This window comes from Ptychodera flava, chromosome 11, assembly GCF_041260155.1.
Source record: "Ptychodera flava strain L36383 chromosome 11, AS_Pfla_20210202, whole genome shotgun sequence".
NCBI classification, from domain to species: Eukaryota; Metazoa; Hemichordata; class Enteropneusta; family Ptychoderidae; genus Ptychodera; species Ptychodera flava.
In genome coordinates, this window is record NC_091938.1 from 12,401,967 (window position 1) to 12,429,856 (window position 27,890).

At 39.6% G+C, this 27,890-nt stretch overlaps 3 protein-coding genes across 15 annotated transcripts in view; 1 reads left to right on the forward strand and 2 right to left on the reverse strand.

Moving 5' to 3' along the window:
- The window catches only part of LOC139143511 (kalirin-like), a 344,734-nt gene extending 336,185 nt beyond the window's left edge, over window positions 1-8,549 (reverse strand). For all 11 annotated transcript variants that reach the window (XM_070713903.1, XM_070713906.1, XM_070713901.1 and 8 more), the window contains exon 1: window positions 8,381-8,549. In XM_070713903.1, the coding sequence (XP_070570004.1) occupies window positions 8,381-8,447 (67 nt within the window). In that variant the 5' untranslated portion in view covers window positions 8,448-8,549. The remainder of the gene's footprint in view (window positions 1-8,380) is intronic.
- Window positions 8,550-11,552: 3,003 nt separating this feature from the next.
- On the forward strand, window positions 11,553-12,308 carry LOC139144347 (BTB/POZ domain-containing protein KCTD6-like). The gene has a single exon (XM_070715048.1). It carries the CDS (start codon window positions 11,553-11,555, stop codon window positions 12,306-12,308), a length of 756 nt encoding a protein of 251 aa, XP_070571149.1.
- Window positions 12,309-13,560: 1,252 nt separating this feature from the next.
- Window positions 13,561-26,265, reverse strand: LOC139143515 (uncharacterized). Of its 3 annotated transcripts, none has more exons than XM_070713915.1 (8): window positions 26,016-26,263; window positions 23,872-23,900; window positions 22,542-22,601; window positions 18,223-18,279; window positions 17,358-17,475; window positions 16,622-16,734; window positions 16,202-16,381; window positions 13,561-15,092 (listed from the first exon to the last, which is right to left on the reverse strand). In XM_070713915.1, exons 1-8 carry the CDS (start codon window positions 26,140-26,142, stop codon window positions 15,063-15,065), a joined length of 714 nt encoding a protein of 237 aa, XP_070570016.1. In that variant the 5' UTR covers window positions 26,143-26,263; the 3' UTR covers window positions 13,561-15,062. The 3 variants fall into 3 exon arrangements, with proteins under 3 accessions (XP_070570016.1, XP_070570018.1, XP_070570017.1); XM_070713917.1 differs by lacking the exon at window positions 26,016-26,263 and adding an exon at window positions 24,226-24,281; XM_070713916.1 differs by lacking the exon at window positions 18,223-18,279 and having other exon boundaries at window positions 26,016-26,265.
- Window positions 26,266-27,890: the final 1,625 nt, after the last annotated feature.

A 27,890-nucleotide genomic window follows, 5' to 3' on the forward strand; every position in this document is an offset into this window, starting at 1 on the left:
AGAAACTGAATGAATTGTAAAATTTATTCATTACAGGGATCCTGATGAAAATAATTAGAATTCCTTGGTCAAGTTATTGGCATTTATTGACACCCACACAGCTGGAGAAGGTTGCCTGGCCTTATCCACTTGAATTGTATCAGTGCTTTTGTTTTGCCACACTGTCTATTGGCGCGGACCAGTAAACCGCCGAAAATTTTCAGCTTTATGCTCCCAGACTGTAAATCAGCCAGTTCATTCAGGGGTCATTTTGCAATGTAGGGTGAAAGTGAGATTTCAACTCACATTCTTCGCCACAAAACTCTCCTCTATTGAAACTTGTTCATTAAGTGGGCTGAGCCGTATTATTAGCCAATAGCTGATTGGGCACTGCTATGAAACTTCCAATTTCACGCTTTAAATACACTTCAATTTCCCACCGGACACACACAGGCATTTTGATATCAGCTCACGTTCACTTTATAGCTCAGGTGCATTTGCCATATCTAGGGCACCTCATAAGTTACATCTGGATTCTGATTTGCACTGAACTTAGACCTGTTCCTTTTTTTCTGGATTCACCTGAAACATTTGTCTGTACCTCTGGATCCCTTGATCCAGCTTTTGGTCTGCCAGCCTCAATGTGGATACTTTCTTTTGCTCATCAACACTTATATGCATAAAACAGCACTTTCTGATCCAACAATAGGAATGTATTTATAAATCCCCATAACTGTGATTACTATGAAAGAAAGTGGGCACATAAAGAGCTGCCAGGCATAATTTTTTTTCCCCTTAAATGTATCTCAGGGGCATTCAATATCAATAGGGTGAACAATTGGCAGATTAGGAAGTCAACCACACAAGCATTTGTTCTAGCATGCAAGTCCACCCTGTAGGTCCTGCTCCACGAGCCTTGGTGTCTGTTACGGGGATTTGGGAGAACAATGTCTCCGCCGACGGACTGCTCCCAAATCCCACTTTGGCTGCATTGCTGGGTTGGGATCAAACGCTGCGCCGTAACTGGATTTTGTTTCTTTTCGGAGTCAAGTCTGTAGAATAGGGATCAGGTAATGAGGATCCCCTTTTTTCTTAACGTTAATTAGATTGGAACAATGCTACAGTGTGGAGCGGATGAGGTACCTCAAAGACATGTAGGTGGTAATGACACAGTTTACAGGAATGACTCTGCATTAGCATGCAGTGAGCATGTAGGTACAGGCAGGGTCCACTGGGACCCTGGTACAGGTGTTACAGAGTTATCCACTGGGGCATATATTCCCAAAATCTTCATCCATGGAAAATTCTAGGACAGGGAGTGTAACAAAAATGTACATTCAAAACTCTCACATCAAGAAAACAATATTTTTGCTCTGAATATCAATGCACCATTCTGGAGCTGAGTGTTATCCTGCCTCCATGGAGATGTTCCATGCGTTCAAAATGCTGTGAATATTATATACACATCGCGCATGGTAGAGCAATGCCTACCGTTATGTAGGTCATTCCCCCCACACTCATCATGACCTGAGTTCAATTAGTCTAGAACATTCTCAAGGTCACTGCCCTTGATGACCTCACAACCTTGAATTCAATTAGTCATGTTTGGAATGTTCTGGAAAGTTGATTAGTTGTGTAAGGGAGATAATTTTAGAACAGTAATTAGCATGTCAATAAAAGTTCTAGATTGTTCTTATATGCCTTTATAAAAGGGACGTGCTCAGCTTCCAGTCAGACTTTTGGGATCGTGTCTCTTGTGTGTTACTAAACTCCAGCAGTAGTCATTCTCAAGACTTTTCAAGACCTTCACTGCCAACGCTGGATTTATACTGTGGACTTTGTGCAGCTTCAAGCCTGCAAGGACTGTTCATTCATCCAACTGACTGTTACAACTCTGAGACTGGAGCTTTGCCGTCCAGCTGAGATAAGTAGTCTGTACACTTTTAAAACTTGTACTCTATCCCTGACTTAGCAATTAGTTTTATTTTCGTAATAAATTTTGTTTAAACGTTAACTGCTGAGTTCACCCTTTTGTTCGTTTTCTCTGCACGTAACAAATTGGGGGCTCGTCCGGGAGACGAATATTTTGAGCCGTTTGCCAACATTTTGACAGCCTTTTCAAAACTACTATATACTGTGAACTCAGCGAAATTTAATCATGGCGGAATTTAAGCCAGACGAATTTATGGATGACCTTGATCGGACGCATTTAATTCCCTCAGAAAAGACAACCTCATAGCACTGGCAAATTTCCTTAAAGTAGATGTCAAAAGATCTATGCGCAAGCGAGAAATTCAATTCAAGATTGCAAAACATTTAGTTAATTCTGGCCATTTTGAAGAGTCTGCCTTAAAAGATTATGAGCCTGAGTCTTCCTTCGAACTCAAAAATTAGAATTAGAAATTCAGGCAGATTTGGAGCTTAAAAAATTGGCATTAGAAAAAGAAAAAATACAAATGCAATTACAAATGAAAGAAAAAGAATTGCAAATGGAAGAAAGACAGAAAGAAAAAGAAAGGCAGGAAAGATTAGAAATGGAAGAAAGACAGAAAGAGAGGGAATTGGAAATGAAAGAAAAGAATTGCAAATGGAAGAAAGACAAAGGGAGAAAGAAAGAGAGGAAAAAGAAAAGGAAAGAGAATTAGCTGAACACCGACTGCAGTTAGAAATGAGACGTTTAGAGCTTGGAAAGTCAGGAAAATTCTTCCCTTCAGACAATTTTGACATCACTAAGCATTTCAGGTTAGTTCCCCCTTTCCAAGAAAAGGATGTTGATAAATATTCCTTCATTTTGAGAAAATTGCTCAGAGTCTGAATTGGCCTAAGGAGTCTGGTCTATGCTTTTGCAGAGTGCTTTGGTGGGTAAAGCCAGAGAAATTTACATTCAGTTGTCAGTAGAGCAGGCTTCAGATTATGATTCTGTGAAGGAATTAATTCTCAAGGGTTATGAGTTGGTGCCTGAAGCTTACCGTCAGAAATTTAGGGATTGTGAGAAGGTGAAGGATCAAACTTATGTTGAATTTGCTCGAACAAAAGAACAACTGTTTGATCGTTGGTGTTCTTCGGAAAAGGTCAGTCAGAATTATGACAAATTACGACAACTTGTTTTGATTGAGGAATTTAAAAGGTGCATCCGGAGTGACATCAAGACGTTTATCAATGAACAAAAGGCAGATACATTAGAGGTTGCTGCACGTTTGGCCGATGATTATTCATTGACCCATAAATCTTCATTTCTCAGCAAACCATCCCAGTCCTTTTCATACAGAAACAATGCAGGTAAATTTAACTCCTCCTTTTCATCTAAGAATTTTTCAAAGGAGAGTAGAAAATCAAATGACAACAGTTCACAGAGTTCAAGTAACACTCCCACATCATCAGATCCCAAGTCTCAATCTCCTTCTGAAAAACAGTTTGGTACACTTTCTTGTAATTATTGCAAGAAAGACGGCCATTTAATGTCAGAGTGTTTCAAATTGAAAAGAAAACGTGAAGGTCAAAGTGGTCAAAGTGGATCTAAGCCAACCGGCTTTATTTCTTCATCAACTCAATTAGAGTCTAATAATGTGTGCAACACATTTTCTGAGGTTAAACCCCTCTTATCCCCAATTAATGAGGTCAAGGTCAATTCTTCTCAAGATAGCATTATGGGTATTTTCGAACCATTCATTCATGATGGTTTTATATCACTTTCTAGTGATTTCTCTTCCGCTACCCCTGTCAAAATTTTAAGAGATACCGGGGCGTCCCAGTCTCTTTTGTTGGCAGATACCCTGCCTTTTCTGAAAAGTCATTTTCAGGTTCTAAAGTTCTTATTAAGGGGGTAGATTGTAATGACTACATTCCTGTTCCTCTCCATAATGTCTATTTGTCTTCGGACTTTTTTTCAGGACCTGTGACTTTAGGTATTAGGCCTTTTTGCCTTTCGAAGGGATTCACCTTCTTCTTGGAAACGACCTTGCTGGGGACAAGGTCATTACTAATCCACTTGTGACTGATAATCCTAGTTTAGATCAGGATCCAGAGCCAATTGAACAAGAGATACCCGATTTATTTCCTTCATGTGCCATTACTCGAGCCATGTCAAAGAAAACTTCTGAGAATCAAAATACTCTCAAAAATAATGTCACAGACGTTGACTTAAATGACACCTTTCTCAGTCAGGTGTTTGACACGGAGCATTCCGTTATCCCTCGTGGATTTGAAACTTCCAGTAAAACTTCTGCTGACCAAAGTCAGACATTTTCTAGATCAAATCTCATTGCAGAACAACACAAAGACCCAGATATTTTGTCTTTGTTTGACAGGGTAGATGATGAAGATAAAACTTCAGATAGCTCTGTTTCCTATTATACAAAATCTGGTATTCTCATGCGTAAATGGAGACCTCCAGATGTTTTGGTTGATGACGATTGGGCTATAAAACATCAAATTGTGGTTCCAAAGCCCTACCGTGCTGAAATATTGCGCCTGGCCCATGAAACGCCCTGGGCTGGTCATTTGGGAGTAAGGAAAACTTATCATAAAATTCTCAGTCACTTTTATTGGCCTAATCTCAGGCAGGATGTAACACATTTCTGTAAAACTTGTCACACATGTCAGATGGTAGGAAAGCCGAATCAGACCATTCCAAAGGCCCCTTTACAGCCAATTCCTGCATTTCAAGAACCATTTAGTAGGATTCTAATAGACTGTGTTGGGCCCCTACCAAAAACAAGGTCAGGAAATGAGTACATGCTGACAATAATGTGTACATCAACTCGGTTCCCAGAAGCCATACCACTGAGAAATATAAAGACAAAGACTATAGTGAAAGCTTTAGTCAAATTTTTCACTTTATTTGGCCTCCCTAAATGTGTCCAGTCCGATCAAGGCTCCAACTTTATGTCTGGTATTTTTCAACAAGTAATGGATCAGCTAGGCATTAAACAGTATAGGTCATCCGCCTATCATCCAGAAAGTCAGGGTGCTCTTGAGCGATTTCATCAAACTTTGAAAAACATGATTAGGACCTACTGTTTTGACACAGAGAAGCAGTGGGATGAAGGAATTCATTTTCTGCTCTTTGCTGTTAGAGAGTCAATTCAAGAGTCTCTTGGTTTTAGCCCATTTGAGCTTGTATTTGGACATACAGTCCGTGGCCCACTTAAGCTCGTTAAAGAGAAATTCCTATCAGACGATGATGATTGTCTGAATATTTTGCAATACGTGTCAGATTTTCGTACAAAACTCTCTAAAGCATGTGAATTAGCCAGAGAAATCTTGAGTCATCTCAACAGTCAATGAAAACCAAATACGATAAAAACACCTCAAAACGGAAGTTTGAACCAGGTCAAAAGTTCTTGTTCTACTTCCGGTTCCTGGCAAACCACTCCATGCTCGTTACTTTGGGCCATACCTAATTGATAAGAAATTGAGTGATTTAAATTACATCATAATAACACCTGACAGGCGAAAACAAAAACAGCTATGTCACATAAATATGCTTAACCATATTTGGATAGGGATAATCCTACTATAACTCAGCCTGTCAGTGCAGTCAGTTCAAACCATTATGAAGATAGTGATACTGAAACTGACTTGAGTGAAAATACTCTAAACTCAAAGCTGGGCTCGGTCAAGCTTCAGAACTCAGAAATCCTGGAGAAGCTGGAGTCTACAAAGTTGGCACACCTCCAGCCAGAACACCAACAACAGCTGAAAGAACCAATCCATGAACATTTGTTCCAAGATGTTCCAACGAGGACAAACATCATCTACCACAACGAAGATGTCTGCGACAGTAATCCAGTGGAACAACATCCAGACGGACTGAATCCTGCGAAAGCGGAATATCTCCAGGAGGAAGCCAAGTATTTGCCGAACAATGACTTTATCGAACTCAGTAAAAATAACCGGACTTTGCCGTGCATACTTTATGCCAAATTCAGTGCCATTTCAAGTTTTCCAACAACAAATTGCAAGAAGATAGTCATGGGACATCCTGTTTGCTATTTTTCACGCAAATTTAACAAATCCCAGAGAAACTACTCTACAATTGAAAAAGAGTGTTTATCTTTGATATTAGCTTTACAGCATTTTGAAGTTATGTTACTTCTTCAAATCAGCCAATAGTGGTTTATATTGATCACAACCCTCTTGTTTTTCTGCAGAAATTTAAAGGCAAATCAGAGATTGCTAAGATGGAGTTTAATGTTACAGGAGTTTAATCTTGACATTAGACATATCAAAGGCAGAGACAATTTAATTGCAGACTGTCTCTCTCGTATTTAGAGTTTATTGTTGTTCACTTTCAAGAACTTTTACTTTAGAGTAAAACAAATTTTGAGTACTTAAATCCTTTTCAAGATTACATTTGCAAAAGAAAGATTTTTCTTTGAAAAATTTTCTTTTTTTGAAGAGGGGGTGTGTTATGTAGGTCATTCCCCCACACTCATCATGACCTGAGTTCAATTAGTCTAGAACATTCTCAAGGTCACTGCCCTTGATGACCTCACAACCTTGAATTCAATTAGTCATGTTTGGAATGTTCTGGAAAGTTGATTAGTTGTGTAAGGGAGATAATTTTAGAACAGTAATTAGCATGTCAATAAAAGTTCTAGATTGTTCTTATATGCCTTTATAAAAGGGACGTGCTCAGCTTCCAGTCAGACTTTTGGGATCGTGTCTCTTGTGTGTTACTAAACTCCAGCAGTAGTCATTCTCAAGACTTTTCAAGACCTTCACTGCCAACGCTGGATTTATACTGTGGACTTTGTGCAGCTTCAAGCCTGCAAGGACTGTTCATTCATCCAACTGACTGTTACAACTCTGAGACTGGAGCTTTGCCGTCCCAGCTGAGATAAGTAGTCTGTACACTTTTAAAGCTTGTACTCTATCCCTGACTTAGCAATTAGTTTTATTTTCGTAATAAATTTTGTTTAAACGTTAACTGCTGAGTTCACCCTTTTGTTCGTTTTCTCTGCACGTAACAAAATGCCTACCGTCCCTAAGGCCATGTTATATGTATTATTGTTACAGCAAAAGGTTTCTGACTAGTAGCGAGCTACTCCCGATGTTCCTCCGATGTAGTTTTTGAGTTCAACTCAGAGAACATGTTAAATACACTTGATTCTGACGGGAAACCCATTTTCTTGTGGTGACTGATGGTGTCCGGTGATGGACTGTGGAACCTTAGCTCTCTCTCTAATCAATATACTAGCAAGATAATGCAAGTGAAGCGATTGGCACTGGCCACCCTTGCGCAATCGCAAGTCCACAGTTCCGTGCACAGAGGAGATAATTTAATGCAGACATATCTTAAACATGTACAGTAAGGAAAAGAATGAAATGATTTTACATATCTGTGATACAATAGTAGTTTTAGTTTGTAAGTCCTTTGTAAAAATAATTGGAAACTACTTAGGTACTTCTGAAACTTGGAATCCCACCCTCGGGGTCATAACACTACTCAGTTCCCGAAAGTGTATTTTAATCATTTTACCATTACTTTCAATAATTTTTCTGCAAATAGAGCAACTGGAAACCACTTTGGTATATTCATTATCTAAATTACCACCAGCGCCTTGATCACATGTACTTGTGGATATGTGCGCTATATAAGAACCCAATATTATATTATTATTATCAGTTTCATTGAACATGTTCGGGTTTTCGCTCATGGAGAAAAAAACGTTGGGGTTGTTTTGGCGAGAGCCAAAAATGTATTACGACATGGGTGTTAGAGTCCGGCAAATATGCTACAGCCTACAGGGCACGTGAGAGAATTGCTCGGTACGGTTCGGGGTCACTACGTTAGGACAATCAAATGCTGACTGCGTGCTGGCCTTCAAATACAGCAGACGAAATAGACAGATAAAGCTGGCGGCCGCCATTCATTGATCCCGGCGACTTCGACTCAACCACTGACAGCAGAGGGCTTGAACTCGCCACTAAGCTGAAAACGAGTTCCATTTTCGGCTTAACCGTTCAATATTCTGTTCGATAAATGAAACGAATACACAGAAGACCAACGACCGTACACAACGACTTCCGCTGTACTCTTATTCCACTGCACGTACAAGTTGCATTCAACATCAATGAGTGAATGACGCTGCACTGACAGTGACAGCCAAGTTCGTGAACCCACGGGCGTAGGAACGAACGCGGCTCGTTCATGTCAGAATGTTAGAACCAAAGTGAAAAACACGCTGGTAAACACAGAGACCTCTGTAATAAGCTACTACAGTTTGATTCCTCTCACAGTGCTTAGAAATCGGAAGCTTTTAGCGTGTTTATATTAACAATGATAGGGGCGCGCTACTCAAACTCGTCCTGTCTGACTCAGTGACTGAAGCCTGAATACACAGCGTTTGATGACCCGCTGCGAGCTGCAAGCCTTTTCGACGGGTTTTCCACTTACCTGGGCCGGCGTAGTAGGCAACTTCGCCTTCCGGCGACGAGTCGCTTGTGCTATCCACTGAACTCATAATTGGGAACTCAACGTAATCCTTGTGATCTCATGATTTTTCAGATTTTCATCATCGTAAACATAGTATTGCCGTTCAAGTTGTCGGCCATATTGAATCTAGTTCAATCGGGTCGAAGTCATCCGAAAATAGCCGAGTCATGACGTCATAGGGTAACCCCAAGTGACCCGTTTATCATGAACACAGTGTGACTTTCCGCATATTTGCCTAATAATTAGCAATTCCTGAACGTTGCACTAGACGCACTGCGCCAGCTGTTGAATAACAAGTTACAGTATAGACGACTCATTATATTCAACGTATACATAATTTCAGGAGTGGGCAATTCACACCGATCCGATGTCTTTCAAAATCGGTCAGCCTAGCCTGTATTGTGTAGGCATACAAGAGGTCCATTTTGAAATTCAACCGAATGACGCTTACATTTTGCGATTCGCCTATATTTTTGTGATTATTATCCTGTGTCACCAAATAATGAAGGCTGGATGAAAACCAGGTTATTCTTGTGCAAGTTTTATTCTAAAGAGTCAATCAACCGATATGTGACTTGTGCATTCCGTGAGCGAAGTGATTTATGTACAAACGCCCTCTTCGATGGAAAAGAATTTTGAAAACAAGCTTACGCGCTTCTTTCTATTGATATCTTTCAAAAAATGGCCCGAGGGGAATACTTCGTCTGGCCAAATATTCATCATCACGCCAAAGATTCTGTGATTCAAGCCCAGAATCGTGGGAAAACGAGACACAGCTACATGCCAACTTTTTAATGTACAGTGAAACTTGTCAATCGTATTCAGGTAATGGTATTTCCGCTCGTGCCTTCCAAACTCTCAATGAAGCAATACTTTATGTGAGCCTTAACGGTCGAATAGAAGTCAAAATTTCGAGATCACACAGCAATTATTATTTTAGGGTTGAGAAGGGTGGAAAACGAGTATAAAAGTAACAGGAATTTCATTGAGTTTTAAAGGTTGCACACCTGTTTTAAAACTGGGATAGGCATGGAAAGGACGGAAAGACTGCTAAAATAGTTACCTGAACCAATTTGTAGACTCACACCTGACGTATTAAACTGCATATTCAAAAAGCAAACATGACGAAGGACGGACGGACATAGGTCGGAAGTGACGGAAAGAGGCAGGGAAGTGAAAGGCGCGATTAGCCGACAACTTGGAAGCTTTTCGTGAGAGAAATGTGGTCGAGAACGATTTCTTAAGAGCCGTTTTTTTCCGTATCACTGGGAGGAGTACAGACGGGAAGACAATATTTTATTACCTGGTGTGCATATGTATTTTTCTCAAGTATAATTTGGAAAGCCGCCAGTGGGGGCGAGGAACACGGTTTGTATATTTTTCTGGGGGCTTGCCGATGAGAAGTTTCAGACCAAAAAGACTGAAATTAGTTGGGACTCAGAGTGTTGCGTCACGGTTTGGAAAGGGGAAAACTGGTTGGCGGGAGTGCAATTTTTATCAAATTGTAATGAGAAGGCTGTCGTGAACAAATTTCACCCCCGCTCAAAATTTTACGTCACATTGCATATTTATGTAGAAAAAAGACTCTGGTACACAATTTATCGTATGGCTGGCTGTCGCTACAGGAGGGGAAGACTGAGAGACTTGAAAAATAAGCGCCCTGTGCATAGTTCATTCAAAGGCATGCTAGACTGCATATGAAGAATGTTAGAATGAGGTCTTATTCGTATTAACAACCTGAACACGGGTGATGCCCCTCGGAGACATACTCCCGATCCCGAACTCTCAAACGGTGAAACCCCGTTAAAGTTACTTTGTTTTTATGGAAATCGAAGGAACTTGAACATAGAACTTTGAGAGCATTGATACCATTTATTTAAAACACCCATATATTCGATGTAATTTCGATAAGAAAATGCGGGATGAATAACCGATCTTATTTATGATTATGAAAGAAAACAGTTTAGAGTCAGCGTAGTGTGAGTAAGTTTCAAGACGTTCTTTTCGTTTGTGAGATACTTTAGTTGCCCTTGCCCTTGAACTACCGTCTATAATGAGTTGCTACCCATACATGTTTAAACAATTGTGCGCTGTTCACTGGACAACAGACAAGAAACTGTCGTGGACTAAAGAAATAAAAATGCACGATATGTTTTGTTTTAATTTAAAGGGATACAGTCGTCCGAACTGTGCTCAAAGGTCGTATGGGACCCACACGACCAATGTAAACACTGCATCCAAGATACGATGGTGATCGATGATGAAAGTTAAAACGTGTCTGCCATTATCTACATCGTATAATTTAAATGTTGCAGCTATGATGATGACGGGGATGATGAGGTGCATCTAGATATCGTGCACGAAATACATTGTTTGTAAACAAGAAACTCTCACAGGCGCAGTTCCGACCACGGTTTCCCTTTAATGAAACTACTGTTCCTTGACCTATGTCTGTAAATACGTGGAAATACATTTTTATTACCACTAAACATGTACAGAAGAAACCCCCCCAAAAAAGCCAGCAGAGTGTATGTAATGTACGTTTATTAGTTTTGTTTGTTTATTTGTTTGTTCGTTCGTTCGTTTATTCGTTTGTTGTTTTCTATTACCAAATACAATTACATTGGTGGACTTGCTGATGAACAAACTCAGTAATTATTTTTTTCAATTGTTGTAAACTTTAGTTTTGTAAAGAATTCGCCGACAATGCTGACAATTGTCGTAATGACAAATTGGTAATGACTGTTAAGTTTGTACTGGAATAACCGGGTGTTCACGATCAGGGTTGATGTTATTCCTGTAGTGAAAATTTCAAACTTTTTCCGTTAATAGAAGGCGCCCTCAACGGGTGACATGACTTTCACCAACATCCATCGACATCAACTGATTTATAGCGTAAGTATCCATGTACACGTCCCGGGGGTACACATGCAATCAAGACTATATCAGCAGGAAACTGATCAAATTTATCCAAAAAGTTCAGTTTCAAGTAGCGTAGGTCTGCTGACTGTGTTACTAGTGAACACCAATGTCGTTTCTCAAGTTTACGCTACTCTTTATTTTCTTTCACAGTAGAACTCTCTCCTTGGCGTGAATAATCCGTTATTGTATAAAACACCACAACTGATGGGAGATGGACGGAGGAGAAGTCCTTAATGTTCCACCAAAGGATGAAATCGTCAATCTGAATGTAGGAGGGACACTGTACACGACAACACGTTCAACTCTAACTCGTCATGCAGACTCGATGCTGGGCGCCATGTTTTCAGGCCGCATTCCATCCCTACGAGATAGCGACGGCAATTATTTCATCGACAGAAATGGAGACATGTTCAAATATATCCTGGAATTTCTTCGCAATTCGTCGCTACATTTGCCAGAGGACTTTAAGAATCTCGCCGCTTTATCTGCAGAAGCAGACTTTTATCAGATTAAAGAATTAATCCCCATCCTGTCGAAGATGATGACACCGCAAACGACAGCTCAGGAATTCGTCGAAATTGAATACCATAGGAACGAGTTTCAATGCGGTTGGATTATTTATTCGTCAGATAACGTTTTGAAGTGCCTTCCATCAATCGGAAGATTTTACGACAAGTCTAACCAGCGGTTTATGAAGTCCGGAATGCGAAGGTCTGACATCAGAAAGAAGTACGAAGAAGAGGGTATACATTGTGACCTGAATCAAGGCGAGGGGGCGCTGTTCCTGAACAGACTGCAGCTATTCTCGGACCTGAGTCGCCTGGGCTTCCGTTTGGCCAGCAGCACAGCGTATGCGTCAGCGGGCACGGCTGTTAACGTGTGGACTTTCAGTAGAGCAATTTATAATCCAAGTAAAGGCAATTTTTCGCCCACGATGGCAACAAAAGATAAAGATGTACAAACTTAGCTTCCCAGGCTAATTTCCTTTAAAAGAACTTTTCTGGAAGTAATACAGAACGGCAGCGTCAATATTTTATTCCAGTCGTGTACGCACGGCGGTTGCTTGATGATGATCTAGTAATATCTCACACATCAAAGTCATATGTTTTACCAAGTTTTGTTTTGTTAAACTTCTCTTCTGTGCAAATGAGTAATTCAGACTTGATGTGGATTGGCGAGAATATTTTTGAAATCAAAATGAACTTTAAACAGCAAAATCAACGAAAATTTAGCATACTTTCTACGAAATTCGATATGGTAATGTCAACCCGTTGAGAGTAGGGAGGTAGAAACCGCCTCGAGGACAGATATTCGGATTCTCAAACGTTTACTACATGTATATTTTTGGTCTACCTTTTGTGCTGGCAGGTGAGCACCGACAGCGCCCTCAGTGTGCCCTGCTCCTTGTTCACTCCTGAGTAATCTTCTTGGCGCCTTAGTTGTGCAACAAAGTTGTATTTAAATACATAAATGAATGAAATTTTGGATACAGGTAAGATCAGTCGATGAATAAATCTTAACCGACATTTTTCAACACCGCGCTTTGAATGGTGTTTTCCGTATTAAAAAAATTACGATTTTCATGTGACGCAACTGGAAATACTAAGCTCAGATTAATAACTGAGCATTTTTATGGGTTTTATTGGTCATAATTTCAATATGTAAAGTATCAGACACAGTAAGTCACCTTGGGTGTCATTAATTTGCCACTGTGATATTTCTACATTAAAGGCCTATAAGCTACATATGATGTGTTGACGCATAGTGTGTAATTTTCTCTGAGTGAATTCTATTAACAGAAACAGTCTATATCAACATGATAACATTCATTCGTCATAGAATGGGAGAGTATTAATTGCTATCTATAGGTGTCTTCTTTCATCATGCCTTTATTTTTGTTTTGTATTCCTAATCGTCGATGCATACCCAGCAAACTCCATACCAGGGTCTCAATGTCCATACGTACCAATATCTCGCTACATCCTATACCACCATTAAATACCTATAGATAAATTGCACCTGAGGATTTGTTCGTTTCCGATGCCGTTTTTTGTTTGTTTGTTGTGTTTTGTTTTTTTGTTTTTTTTGAAATGATGTTTTACTTTTTTCAATAGTAAAGTGACCAAAACAAATTATCATCATCGTGAAAACTATATATTGAAGTATTTCTATGAAAACATCAAATATGAATAAAGAGGAAAAACTCAAACTTTGCTTCAAAAACAATCTTTATTATGTACTTTGAGCTTGCCTTGCCTTCATAAAACACAAAAATGCAGCAATTAAGTAAATGTTGATATGAGTGATATAATCTATGCTATATAACAAGTCATTCGTATACATTCGACCATCAGCTATGATTCAATTCAGTCCACACATTACAGTTCCGAATTCTTATTTGCATGAAGTCATACCTGAACACCTGTGTACACGGGCTACGAAACGAACTAACACCTGTCTTTGACAGGCAAGTCCGAACATTTACCGTTAATAGGGAGAATTGAAGGTTATTGTGTCTTTTTGTACCTGTCTTTTGGCTAATTTGTTTGATTTGTTTTTCTACACATTGAAGTTCAACTTTTTTTTTTCTCTTTCGACATAATGTGTTCAGTATGCCTGATGGACCGTCATTCAAGAAGTGGTACAGCTATAATGTGATGACATAACAGACGCCGAATACGCATGCACCTGCTGCTTCTATAAGTACTCACAAATTTTGACGTCATCAACTTACAGCCACACCACTTCTTGAATGTTGCTGACGGAGACACTCTTTTCTGCCCTGCAACTGTTCTGCTCTTGATCGCTCCGTATAAATCGATGCTCAGTATGTTTGATTTGAACTTCATAACCAAAATGCTTCTCACACCAAAAGATACACACCATTCACAGCGCATTCAATCACTTTCCTTAAAAAATTAAAACTCCATAAAATTACAACTTTGTTGTGATAACGTTTAGCAATCGTAAATTTCAGGTCTTGGCTGACGTCACGGCGTTACCAAGGAAACAAGTGACGTCATATCATTCAGACCGTTCAAATGTAAAATTCTAGGCAAACGCTTTGTGAGTGACACACACTTGCATTAGAAAATTTACGTGTTATCAAATTCTCGTGCTGAGTAGTGACGGTGAGTGTGCACGAACGCCAAGTGAAATAAGTCGTGAGATGCTGTGCGCGTGCAAATAGGAAATTCGATGCCCCGTTGAATATTTCGCAATATAGATCCATGGATGTTTTGTACATCCATGATAGACCCTATAGACTGAGGGTCTATATTCAAATCAACGATATTTGGGATTCGAAACGAATCTGATCATAAATCAGTTTATTCAAAACGCATTAAACGTGAGTGTGCGCGCGAAAAAAAATCTTGGCAGCAGATAGCTTATAATAAACGAAAACAGTATGGCGACAAAACATCATTATTGACAAAGTTTCACCACAGCCCCTCCACTCTGATCCACCCAGGAGTTGGCTCCAACCAAAGAATTGGTGACTTTTTAACGATTTTTTATTCAACGTTGGCGAAGATTTAAGCGGCAGTTCATTAATCCCTGTGTATATCACGTATTTTATGGACGGAATCATTTACCAAGGTTGCACCAGTATGTCATTTGGACGGACTATATCGAGTTGTAGTTTTGCTGGCAGTTGTGCTAGGATAGTATAGACTAGTACTATTTTTTCAACCACTCGTTGAAGAGCACATGCCAAACATCAGTATGCGTAGATGGCGTGGCTTTGACCCTGTGAAATATACAAAGAAACACAAAACAAATGAAATTTGTTACATCCCTTTCATATCTCCTTGTGAGAAATTACTAATTTCCATCGCAAGGTGTGCACGCACACGTTTGTTGAAACAGACAGAGAAAGTCGTACGACGCTGTTAAGGGAAAGTAAATTTGAGCTCAGAAATGCACCTCCAGGTCTGTTTTTCGGTCACTTAATAATACTTTCCTGGTCTTATGGGTTTTTTTTTCATTTTGAAGCCTGAGCCAATAGTTTTACATCTGTGACATTCGAAAATACAATTATCCCTCTTGCAGTAATTACAGTGTATATTGTTTACTTTATATTTTAAATCCATGTACCGGTAAAGTTTTGGTAACTTGTTCTTCTACTACATGTATAGTCTCGGTGACCTAGACTCTCTGGTGGGGCGCTGTCGCGTCCGCCCGGAGCTGGGCGGAAGCGACAGCGCCCCCAGCAGAGACCACTACATGCATGAAGATTTGCACGTCGAAGCCTCATTTGTATTCTTGTATTTTTGATTATGAAACAGCTGGCTTTAAAGTTTTCTAAAGGAAAGTTTGAACAAATGTTTAAATCTCTCATTGTCAAGTTGAATAACAGCTTAATGGGGCTAGACTTGAGATGAACGCGATTCAATGTTAAGGGCAGAAAATGAAATACAGTATATTATTTAAGGTAGAATGCGCCTCGGGACTTATAGTCGGATTCTCAAAGTTTCACATTATTCTGTAGGCCTACCGCCTGTGGGGGCTCTTTTTGAAGCTTATGGGGTAAATAAAATTTTCCCTTTGTAATAGTTTTGTGAAAATCGAAAATTTCATTCTCCCAATAGAGATGACACAGGGGTAGCGGCCATTTTGAATTTCAAATATTGTTAAATATTAGGTAATTTGTTTCTCTGGTACCAACATTTTCACGGTGACCCCTGGTTTTCATTCTTGATTTTGGAAGAAAATTGTTGAAAGTTTGCTTGAGAAAATTTTGCGCAAATGTTTAAGTCTTTAAAATTTCGAGGCGCAAACTATCTTAATAACAATATTGTTTTCACTGATCAAATAATGTCACATGTGAATCGATTACCATTACGAAGCAGTCCCTACCGTAATTTTTATTCGAAAGTGCCCATTTATACTTTTCTTGGCATGTATTCTCTTCATTGGTTTAGCGGATCCCGTTTCGCTGACGCTTATGAACCGGCAAGGATTATGCACACACTCAAATGTCATGAATTCTCCAGCTACCACGTTGAAACGAAATCTACAGGTGCTATCTCCTCGGCCCTGGAAGATGAATAAAATATTGTATCATTAATCGTTCCAAGCATTTGAAATGAACTTTTATAACGCATGCTGTTGTAAATGTTAATTTCAAATCATCAATTTTTGAAATTGTTTTGTATGCGCATTTCATCTGTGCCGATGCAATAAATACGGCTTCTTAGTTTGTTTGCTTGGTTTTGTTTCCTCCAAGAATATAATTTCTCGCTGTTAAAACATGTTTCTCAATTCTCTCGTACTCACAGTTGGCAGTAGATGTCCACTTTTTAGAGCTAAGTAGTTGACAGGGTTTACGTAGCTTCGAAGAGTGATGAGGTTGTCTCCGACATCTCCTACTTTCTGTACTATAAATTTTGCTGAAAGGAGAAAACAAAGTTGGTGAAGAGGGCGCATTAATGGTTACGACTGAATTCGAACAGGCTATTTCTGCACTCCAATCAGATAAGAAGCTACATGCTACAAAATTCAGGTACGCTTGGCGTACCTGACTTTAACCTTTCGCCCACACGACGATTTCAATCAATAAAATAGTGAGTACTTTTGCCGTTTAAATCAAATTTGCATTAAATTTTGTAAAAGACCTCTTGTCACATACTGTAGACATTTTTATTCGTAATTTCATAATATTTGTTATCCATTTTACGCTGTCAATTTAATCAGAGATTCTGAATTTTATACAGTGCAGAAGCCGATCGATGTACATGAATATGCAATTTTGGATCATGGAGTCATTACCATATGATTTGCATACCGGAAAACCACTCAGTTAATAAACTTTGCATAAACGAATAGTGCCATGTTGTGGTTCATAAACTAGATGCTGAGTTTCGTAGAATTCATGAACCATCGGGCAATTTGAATATTGCAAACTCGCAAACTCGTCAGTGAAATTTAATATGTCATATAAAATTTTTGAATTTCGAATCTGGAGTTTAAACGAATACTGAGGTGTTTTATTTAATCACGGATATGCCCTCACCTTGATCTGATGGTGCGCCGCAGCCGTCGACTTTCCCCGTTTTTGAATGTACTCTTACATATCTGCCACTTGCCCGTGAGATCAGTTGTATGATATTGCCCGTTTCTAACGTCTTGGGCTGCCAGTGGAGGAAAGAAATACATGCATATGTATGTGATGTTTTGGTAATGAAGGAAAGAGCTATGTGCATCAGTTAGTGACTCCATCAACAGACGATACTCTCAGCGTCGTAAAAGAGTTTCTCCTGACTATTGGTATGAGAGGTGAACGACAAGTATCTTATCTACAGATCCTGGAGGAGTCGACCGCCATGGTATTTATTCATTATAAGACACATTTTGGATTTAGTATTGTTTTTTTTTCTCTGTAAGACGTGGAAAGGTGTGATAATTAAGAAATTAAAATAATCAGCAACATCTGTCTGTGTCTGTCTGTGTCTGTCTGTCTGTCTGTCTGTCTGTCTGTCTGTCTGTCTGTCTGTCTGTATGTATGTATGTATGTATGTATGTATGTATGTATGTATGTATGTATGTATGTATGTATGTATGTATGTATGTATGTGTGTATGCATGCATGCATGCATGCATGTATGTATGTATGTATATGTATGTATGTATGTATGTATGTATGTATGTATGTATGTATGTATGTATGTATGTATGTATGTATGTATGTATGTATGTATGTATGTATGTATGCATGCATGCATACATACATACATGTGTATGATTTTAAGTATCTGTCTATTTATCTGACTCTATGTGTGTATATATGTATCTGTGTGCGTATCTATGTGTCTGTGTGTGAATATATCGATGTAACTGTAGATATATGTTTAATTCATGTTTATTCACAGACCACTCACCGGTAAGCCCGCCGTGTGACCTCTGCACACGTAATTTTCATGTTCAAAGGTGATGCCCTGGAGGGGATAAAACACACGCACACTGGGTCATGGAGGGAGTCAGAGGGGGTGCAAGGGGTAAGGTTAGATAAGTAACGATAGTAGGCCATGAATTAAAGGGGATAAGATGTATTGGTGTGTAGCGGTTAGAAGGTATTTGTGATTTAGCTTTATTTATATACTAGCAATCATACAATTGCCTAATTGTTAAAAAGGACTGACTTTGTAATGAGAAATACATTGAAAATAATCAATTGATCATAAGTACAATTCCTTCATATCGTTGATTTCATTGTAACATACTATGCGGGTCGCACCTAACTCTAAACCTTACTGGTTAATTAGGAAAAGAACAATCATGACATTGAATTTTTCTATCAAAAATGAATCTTGAAAAATTTAATGTGGCATTGATTGTCCTGTAATCGTTGAGATATCGACTTTCCACTAATGAATAGAGCCCCTAGTACATTTGAACATACTTGGCAAATTTACATTGCAACAGGGTATTATAAATCTACGACATTCGACAATGAATAGAAATAGAGATTCCGTATAAGACAGAAATTATCACATTGCCTTCGGGTTGTGCTCTGTACAAAGTTCGACTTCATGTCATGGTTGCCATGACATCCAACGACGCTCAACTGTCCGCCATGTTGGACGTTGTGTACCCGTGGTTCGGGCTCCGCGTTTTGTTCTCGCGTTTTCTCGTGCTCGCTCTCCCGTCGATCACGATGAAACCTTTCACTCAGCGTGTTTTGGTTTTGCCTTGAGGAGGAGATCGATCGGTATCGATCGGCCTACATACCGTACTTTCACTGCTTGGTGTGGACTGAAAACCCAGACACGTAAAGATCACTGAAACACTTGTGAGGATCTTTTCGTGAAAAGTTTAAAACGAGACAATCACGGACATCGGTAAATCATTTATCGACGACGTAACGAGAATCTATCCGGGGATAAGCTTATCACCCTTGGCTGTCAGCTTGTAAATTGGCGATCAGCTCTCTGGCATTTTATCGATCTTCAATGCACACAATACAAAAGTAAACAATTTGATAGTACCAAGAGGATTTGAAACGCCAAAGTCCGATCTCGTTCTTAAAGCATAGATGTTTGAACACGAAGAATTAGTCGATCATGCATTCATAGACTGTTATAGGCTTCTTCGAATGTCATTTTTTACCCCAGATTGTGATTTACGTACAGAGTACCTTTCATGTTGCCATGTGGGGTGGGGTGGGGACACGACGCTTTCTAATATGTTGAGAAACTCAAAATTTGTTTAAGCCAGGGCTTTACAATCATGAAGTACATAACACGGAAAAAATTGTGATCGGAACTTGCAGACATTATTTCGTCTACTGAACTGCTAACAGAGAGTCTAAGTCCTCGGACTATAGGCCTACACTATTCAGTGTTAAAGGTAAAATGCGTCTTGGGGACAAATATTCGGACGTTCAAACTTTTACAATACCATTTGTGACGGCCCATTTTGACGCTTATGGAGTGAATAACAAAGTTTTCACCGCCTTGTTTTTGTGAATTCCGAAATTTCAATTTTCCCGTGGAATTAATACAGGAATGGGGCTATTTTCAAATTTCAAGTGTCGTTAATCTGGCTTCTTTGTTTCTATAGTAACAAATTTTGCATAGTGACCCCCTGCTTTCATTTTTGATTCCGAAAGGAAATGTTTTAAATTTCCCATGAGGAATGTCCGATTTCCAGGCGCGAACCACCTTAACCCTTTCACCCCCAGTTCCCTGTATACAGGTCCAACTTTACCATAGAAAACAATGGATTTGGGACAAACCATGGTGGTGAAAGGGTTAAGGTCTTTTAACCCTGTCCTTTTGATATGGGGTCTGACTACTCCCTGGGAATGTATTCAAAGATGGTGATTTTACTTTGGCAGTCAACGGGAAAAAACCGGGATATATTTAAGATAGAATATTGTCAAAAGATTTTACTTCGGTTGTTTTTACCCCAGGAAGCGTTCTGAACTCACACCAACCTGCTGTGATGATGTAAATCTGACGCGAAGTGTGTGTTGTCAGATCTGAATATCTTTGTTGTTGAGTTAAAGACACTATGGGCGATTGAACAATTCCTGGCATGTTTTCCAGTAACGAATCAAAGTCTTGTTTATATTTGCTAAGTCTATGACGTAAAGCAGTGGCTCTGATGAACCGAATCTCTTTGGAAAGTTCATTAAGTTTACTAATTAAGCCTTCCTTCGCTCCAAATTGTCATTCAAGTTGTAAACCAATCCTATTATTTTCTTCGCCCAATATTGACCGCTACAACAGCAGCGCATGTTACGTCTGGCAACCTTAAGTAGTTTTACAGCTTTAAAGTTTACACGCTGTCGAACGATCGTCGTAGCAATGACACCAAGTGTTTCCCATAGGGTCGTCAAAGGTCCTTTCGCGATCGTGTTTACTGGACAAACTCAGGCCACCAAACAACACCATGGCAAATTCCAAGGAGTAGCGGTAACTGTTACAGTAGGCCTACTCTAAAATATTTATTCCAAGTGCGTCTTAAGAGACACACCCTGGACGGATGAGAATCATCCTGAAATCGTTCTGAAACTGAGTCTCCTATACCATGATCTTGAACATGTGCCATCGGATACGTATACTTGTAACAGATTATCGCGGTTTTACAATGTATCTTCAGGCTTATTGACGAGTATCTGCCAGTTAATGTGGGCCGCCAGTGAATAACAGATTGTAGTGACTGACATTCGTTTTCATCCGTATTGCTATGCACTTTACTTCTATTTGTTGGATATTTAAAATATATATCCATGGTAGAGTGGTTCGTTAGTTTGGCAGTAAGTTGCCGGGTTTTTGTTGGAGGCGGGGGGGGGGGGGTCCGAGTAAAGGTTCCGGCGGGCAGGGCTCGATCGCAAAGTATACAGAAAATTGGCAAAATTATGCCATACTCCCCTAGTCCTCAGACCGATTTTTTTGTTGTTGATCTGACCATGGATTGGAATAAGTTTCGTTTTGTTACAGCGTGCGAATGGGACGCTGGTTCTTGTTGCCATAGTGAATGACGCGAAGGGCAAAGGGGTTCCGGGTGCTGTCGTATTCTCAAGGGTGACAAACGCGCACTGTTCGTAGTTAGCGATTACGTCATACATGCAGACCTTATGGTCATACCCGCTTCCGGAGAAGAAGAGATGGCCATCTAGTCAATGGGGAAGGATGATCGATACAATAGTGCCATTTTGATGGAGGCAGACGTAATAAAAAAGGCAGTTTATCATGCTTCGATGCTTCACTGTGAAAAATTGAACAATAGTCTGACAGCCAGTATGTCCCCTCAAAACAATTGTGCGTTAGAACAGTCGTGTTAGAGGTCACGGAGGAGATATGTGTAATCACATTTTCCTTGAATATTTTTTCGTATCAGTCAGTGGATAATTGGTTGTGATAAAACAAGAGGAGTGATATTGACACCAAAAGTGAAATTCATCAGAGATGAAATTATCAATAAAGTAATGCATTTATCAAAATTTATCTCCAAACTTGCCTTCATGTTTCACATCCAGAATATTTTTTTTACTTTTTATCAATCGTAGATAACTTTATTTTACTCACTGGAGGCAAATTAATTCCTACATGAACATGTAAATCTTTTTTAGAGTACCGACATTCAAATAATTTATGTGCTATCCACAAATATAATCACAGCGATGGAAACAAAATAATTATTGGTTATCAATTTACTATGTATTTTATTTTCACACGTGATAAAACGTAACTTGTCATGGAGGCACGTTATCTTTATTTTCCCCTTTCCTTTGCGATTCCTAGAAATGTTACTCGTTTGCAAAACGGCGATTTAAGGATCGTGGGTCATAGACTCAACTATAATTGCCATGATATCAACAGGTGGTTTTTCACGTATGACTGCACCGAACGTCATTGATAAATATTTACGCCTTTTAAGCAAGAATTGCTATCAAAGTCGTCGTAGTTAAGTTGCATTCACTCGTATGTATATCTGAATGTTTGTTTTTTCTGTTTTTGGAAATACATGTGGCTTAACTTACCCACCAAAGTGCATAAATTATAAGTTACTTAGGGTAGGTAGGATTTATAACGTGAGCAAGGAGGAAAGTGAAAATCATAATAATAATAAAATCCAAGTGGGGAAAGTTACTTTAGGAGTGGGTTTTAAGCGATAAAAGGTAGCTGCACCAGTTAAATGGTGTGCTTCAACACTGAAAACCAAATACAAAATTTGATATTTGTGTTCTTACTTCGTGTCTTTTCGGTTTCATCGATGGCGGAACCCATCCATAGAGAGTTGACATATAAAGCTGCAAAAAGAACGAAAAAAACATCAACGTTTCTCCGTCACAAAACACGCAATCTCGATGTTTATATAAGAAATAAAAAAAGAAAGAAGAAATAAAAACAGAAACACGATATTATTGAAAGACGTGGTACTCAAGAACATACAACACAAAGGGCCCCGTAATCAGCAAGAAGGTTTGACGTCACACGTTGATGTTATGTGGACACAACTTCATAGAAAAAACTTGATGGGGTTATAACCAACTTTACCAAAAAAAAACCTTGTAGGTGGTTTGTAAGGTTAAACGAAAATGTTCAAGCCATAACTTTATTGTTTTGTCAGTAGATTCTTACTATACAGCAGGTATCTGTGACGTTGTACACAATAAATTTTGTGCGTGACCTTCTTACATTGTACAGGACGCAAGGAATACACTTAAAAGTTTATAACGAGATGTGGTATTGGCTCGTTCGATTACTTTCCCTTCAATGCCTTACACAATAGTACCCAAGAGAGGAATTTTCTCGTTTGATGAATGACACATTTCTCTCTTTAAGAGGTTGACTGCAATGTTAATGTCCTACACATTTACACAATTGTCGTTTCCCCTTCTTTTTTTAAACCCAACAAATTTCCAAACCAACGGACAGGTTGAAGTTCTGGTCTTTTCGCAAATTTGAAATTTATAAAGGACTTGCGCAGGGTTTAGGTTGATCCACCATCCACAGAGATATACCACCTTCCGCGTTCAGCAAAATTTTTAAAAATACACTTTCGGTGGCGAAAGTGACATGTAGAAAGAAATGTATGGTAGCATTACCGGAGACTCTACGTTTCTGAATATGGAGTTTAAGTTAGATTGCAGAGGACAACACACTTTTGAGTCTAGCCTCCAGGAACCTGTTGTGATTAATCGGCCCTGCGTGTGACCCTATGCCGTCAGGTGCATAGAAACCTTTGATCAATGACGCTGCCCTGCGCCCGACAACACAGGTATGTCGGCACCTGTTGTTAACAACTCCAAACGCTTGTTTAATAGACTGTGCTCCACAAAATTGACTCGATTAAGTTTCTATGTTTGCCCAGTCTGTAAAACATAATACAGCGATGGAACACGAAAGAACTGCAACCAAGAAAAATGGTAAACGCCGGGTGCCGTGGCACGGACGTGTAGTTGTCTCAATGACCTGTGATTTGAGAGTTAAATCACGCGCAACGAGGCCATTGAGAACCTCGACGTCGAAAAGAGAAATTTGCTGAGTGCGTTCGATTTTACTATGTATTGTACTTACGTTGAAATCCATGAAGCTGTCTTGTACCACTGATTCAAGTTCCATGGTCGGAGCAAGTGAAGGAAAACAGAAAACACAAAATTATCTTCGGAGACTACATGGGCGCCGCAGCTACAAGAGTTCACTGTGTGCCCGGCAGCGGTAACTAAGGCTATAACAGGCGCAGTGAAGTCGCCGCCTCCGTCGCTGATATGTTATTGGGGGACGGCTCAATTGCACAATTTGGTTACTTTTGACACCAGAGCCGGTGATATATGACTGTCGAGTTTCACAGCGCGGCCGGGTTGTGTACACCGAGATGTTTTGATTACCCCTAATTGTCAAACAACACAGCCGTGTACATTTCAGACTTACCTGCGATCTCTCGTGTCGCTACGTGAAATGAACATCGAATGGAAGAGAAATGCTATATTCTTACTGATATACGATTTAGCCGCCAAAAGGACAATAAATTCGCCCCCGGGCCATGAACCGTCGCTCATCCGACGATTAATATCGCCCTTGGGTGCAATTTTTATTTCATTTATACTATCTTCAAACTATCAGTAAAAATGAAAATAAAAAGAAAGTCTCGCACATGAATGGTTTTTAGTACTTTAAACAATACGTTTTGGGAACTTTAAAAGTAATGCGACATATTTGTAGGCAAGACTTAAGTCAGCCCTCGAAAAAAAACAACATTTATCAATCGGATGTTATCGATCAAATTCTTTGAATGGTGAGCACGGATGAGCTCCTGTCAATAAATATCAGTTTAGTATTTGAACAAATGAATTATCGAGTATTGTTTCAAATCGAAAATCTATAAGCTTAAGCTCTGTCGATCAGTTCGAACGTGAGGAATTTCTCATGCGTGCAACTGAGGACGAGGTCAATTCTGTGGATCTCTTTTCTATTCGCCATGATGGGCTTTGTTCATTCCTTCTAGGGCATCTGACCTCACTCACCCGGACGTAAATTCAGTGAGGTACCGTGTCTTTCAACCAATTATTGTTGGCGAATCAAGGCTATGACAATTACGCTGAGTCGGTGAAGGTAACAATGATGCACCTGTCCATTTGTTCATGCATTTTACCAGACATGCGTATTCGGTAGAGTTCGTGAACTCTTCTTTCGAGGGAACTGTCTCCCTTGTCAATGTGAAGTATAGACTTTCGTACACCACAACTTTGTCATTTTTATTATTTCAATTAATTACTTATGAAACACGAATGTGAACTTCTTTAATGACCGTAATTCCGTCCAATTACATCTGAGAATTCTCCATATGCAAATACGACCACCATGAAAATTTCTCGAAACGGGTTCCTTCAGATTTTTTTTGACTTGACGTTTGCTGAACGTATCGGTTTACAAATTATCAGGATCTTTAGGAACTTAAGTCTCCACGGTTCATTGGTGAAAGTAACATTACGCGTCGACCGCACTCAATACGCCGGAGATTGACCGGCCCTCTGTTACTACAACGTCGTCATGGTAATTGTAACTAGAGAGGGGACGCCATAATGTCAAAAGTCAGTACCCCAGTGCAGTGGTATAGTGCGTCCGGCAACAGATACTGCGTCTGTGTGTCTCTATCTCTCTATGTGTCTGTGTTTCTGTACGTGTACTTATAAGCTACGTGGCATGTAGGCGTGTTGTTTCTCATACGCACTTTATGTAATAGCGTGTTTAATTTTTCGTAGTGCACGTGCTTTGAAACATCGAAAATCCGCAGCACAGGAACGCTCAGTCAAACGCTCAACAGGTAAAAATAGCCGTGTATGAATGGGATTCATGTATTGCTAATTGACATCGATCCGCCGTGAGTAGCAACGAACCGTTTGAAACCGACATGTATTCTGATACTAGTAAACTGATCCACACAAAATGACAAAACAACACAACCGTAAACAAAGCTGTCGTGGAATATTCAATTAAAGAACAACGTGGAATATCCTGGAATTTAAAATTTACATTTTTTTGTTCATGAACTTCAAAAAGTGCATTTAATCAAACCAAAACAATCGAAAACATTACTTTAAACAACGTGGTATTTTCAAACGATGGCAAGAAAGCAAAAGTAATGAAGAAGACTTTAAAGTCAGGGTTCAATCAAGAGCGAGAATATTTGACACGGAGATAGAGACAGAAATTTCACGTACCATTTTCGCAATATGGCTCGACACATTTGTTGTTCTCGAATCGACTTTGCTTGGAGAAAGAAACCAGCGTGGTTGGCAGGCTGTAGTTTCCGAGGTTGTACGATCCAAGATGCCGATTGAGAGCCATGGCCCCGAAATCATAAAGAGCCGATGATGACGGCGAACTCAATGATGTTGCAAAATATCCTACTGAGATGTAAGAGGGACAACGTTGCTTCTCCCGGTTCCAACAGTCGTTTATATATAACCTAGCACTTCGCAACCAGCTGAAAAGGTACTAGCTCAGACTAATTTCCATCACAAAGCCCCCTTTGCGAAAATTCAACAAATCAATACACGTTTTTCTCTCTCTAACGATTCGTTTAAATCAGTATTTACTGAGGGCTTTTCCATTATTTAGCTGTGGATGTTGAATTCCCGGGTCAGGGGTTACTGAAGTTAATACTAATACCCAAGATACTTTGTAGCTCTACCTTGTAGAGGAATACAGTACAAATACCGCTGGGAACCGCAGTAACTTTCACAGGCCATAAAAGACCCACCATCCTTTACCCAGTTGATAAATGTAAATGGGCCGTTTTTGTTTTACAGGGTATTTACATTTTCGGAGTGCTTTCTGTTTTTTGTCATGCAGATATGCCAAAGTTAGCGGATTGTCTTTTCTTAGGGAGTGTTTTTGTCGTATGTACGATAGCTTTTACGCCTGAATGCCACTAGCAGGATTTTCCAGGCGAGCTTCTGGGTAGTCACAACCATACCTAAATGAATGTTTTTACGAAAAACATAAATGTTAGGGAATCAACAAAACGCATGTTTACAGAGAGCTTTAGCGGTTTATGAAATGCGATATCACTGATATAATATTTTCCAATCGCAGAGTGTATATTCACTTTCAAACTTTTCACATACGTGAGTTTCGTCAGGCAAGCACAGGTTCCATCTCCGGGGCTCTGATCTTTTGTCTCGCTCATGTGACTTTCCCTTCTGTTGTTATCAAACAAAGTAAGAATCATAGGGGGTTTAAGTCAATCTCTTAAGAGCCTAGAAACTTCGAAGAATAGGGTGTTTGTTCTCCAGAATGGATAAAATAGAATGATTGAACGGCGTCAAAACTTTCAGCAATCGTAAACTTTTCCAAACAGAGAATCATTACAAGTTTTACTTTGGAGAAACAATGATAACACGCAGGGGAACTGAGACATGCGTGAATGATTCGTATTATCGTCACGGCAGCTCTTTTGGTTTCAAAAATAACCTTGTTGACTTTGATGAGAATACGTAACAATTTATTACAGAGGCAGTGGAAATTGTATAACTTCTTCTCTATGAAACTGGAGACAGATTCTCGTCGTCGGCAGTTAATCCTTGTCTGGTCCGCTGTCCACTTTCTAACGCTGCGGGCGCTACACTCACGAAAGGCAGCAGCGCAGCCAGCGGTAGAAATGGGGCAGGGGGACCGGACAACAGTTAGGACTGGACATAAATTACAGGGGGGTGGGTGGGCCGGTGTTTTTTCGAAAAACCGCTGCGTAAAAAAATAGTGACCCTTCAAAAGTTCATGCACAAAAATTAGTGACCCCCCCCCTTATCCGTGCATGAAAATAAGTGACCCTCCCCTGTTACTCAATACCCCCCAAAAAACCCGCAATGTGTTAAAGACCCCCTTCTGACTTGCTATACTTTTTAAGTCGCCTTCCGAAAGGAGGGCAAAATGTGGCCGATATAACGCGTTGTCCAAGAAATATCAAATCATATGTGTGTGATAATTCATGTAAATGTACTTTGCTTGAAGTGGCAGGTAAAAAGTGCATGCCTGTACAAAAAATGTAATTTTTAGATTTTATCGATAATGTTGATTCACTATACATGTAGTCG

Excerpts from the sequence above, each read along its gene's own strand:
- LOC139144347 (XM_070715048.1), top strand. The coding sequence starts at position 11,553 with ATGGACGGAGGAGAAGTCCTTAATGTTCCACCAAAGGATGAAATCGTC.
- LOC139143515 (XM_070713915.1), bottom strand. The coding sequence starts at position 26,142 with ATGGCTCTCAATCGGCATCTTGGATCGTACAACCTCGGAAACTACAGC. Across the intron at positions 22,602-23,871 it reads ACAGCTTCATGGATTTCAAC|CTTTATATGTCAACTCTCTA; the intron begins GTAAGTACAATA and ends TTCTTTTTGCAG. Across the intron at positions 16,735-17,357 it reads CGGCGCACCATCAGATCAAG|CAAAATTTATAGTACAGAAA; the intron begins GTGAGGGCATAT and ends TTCTCCTTTCAG.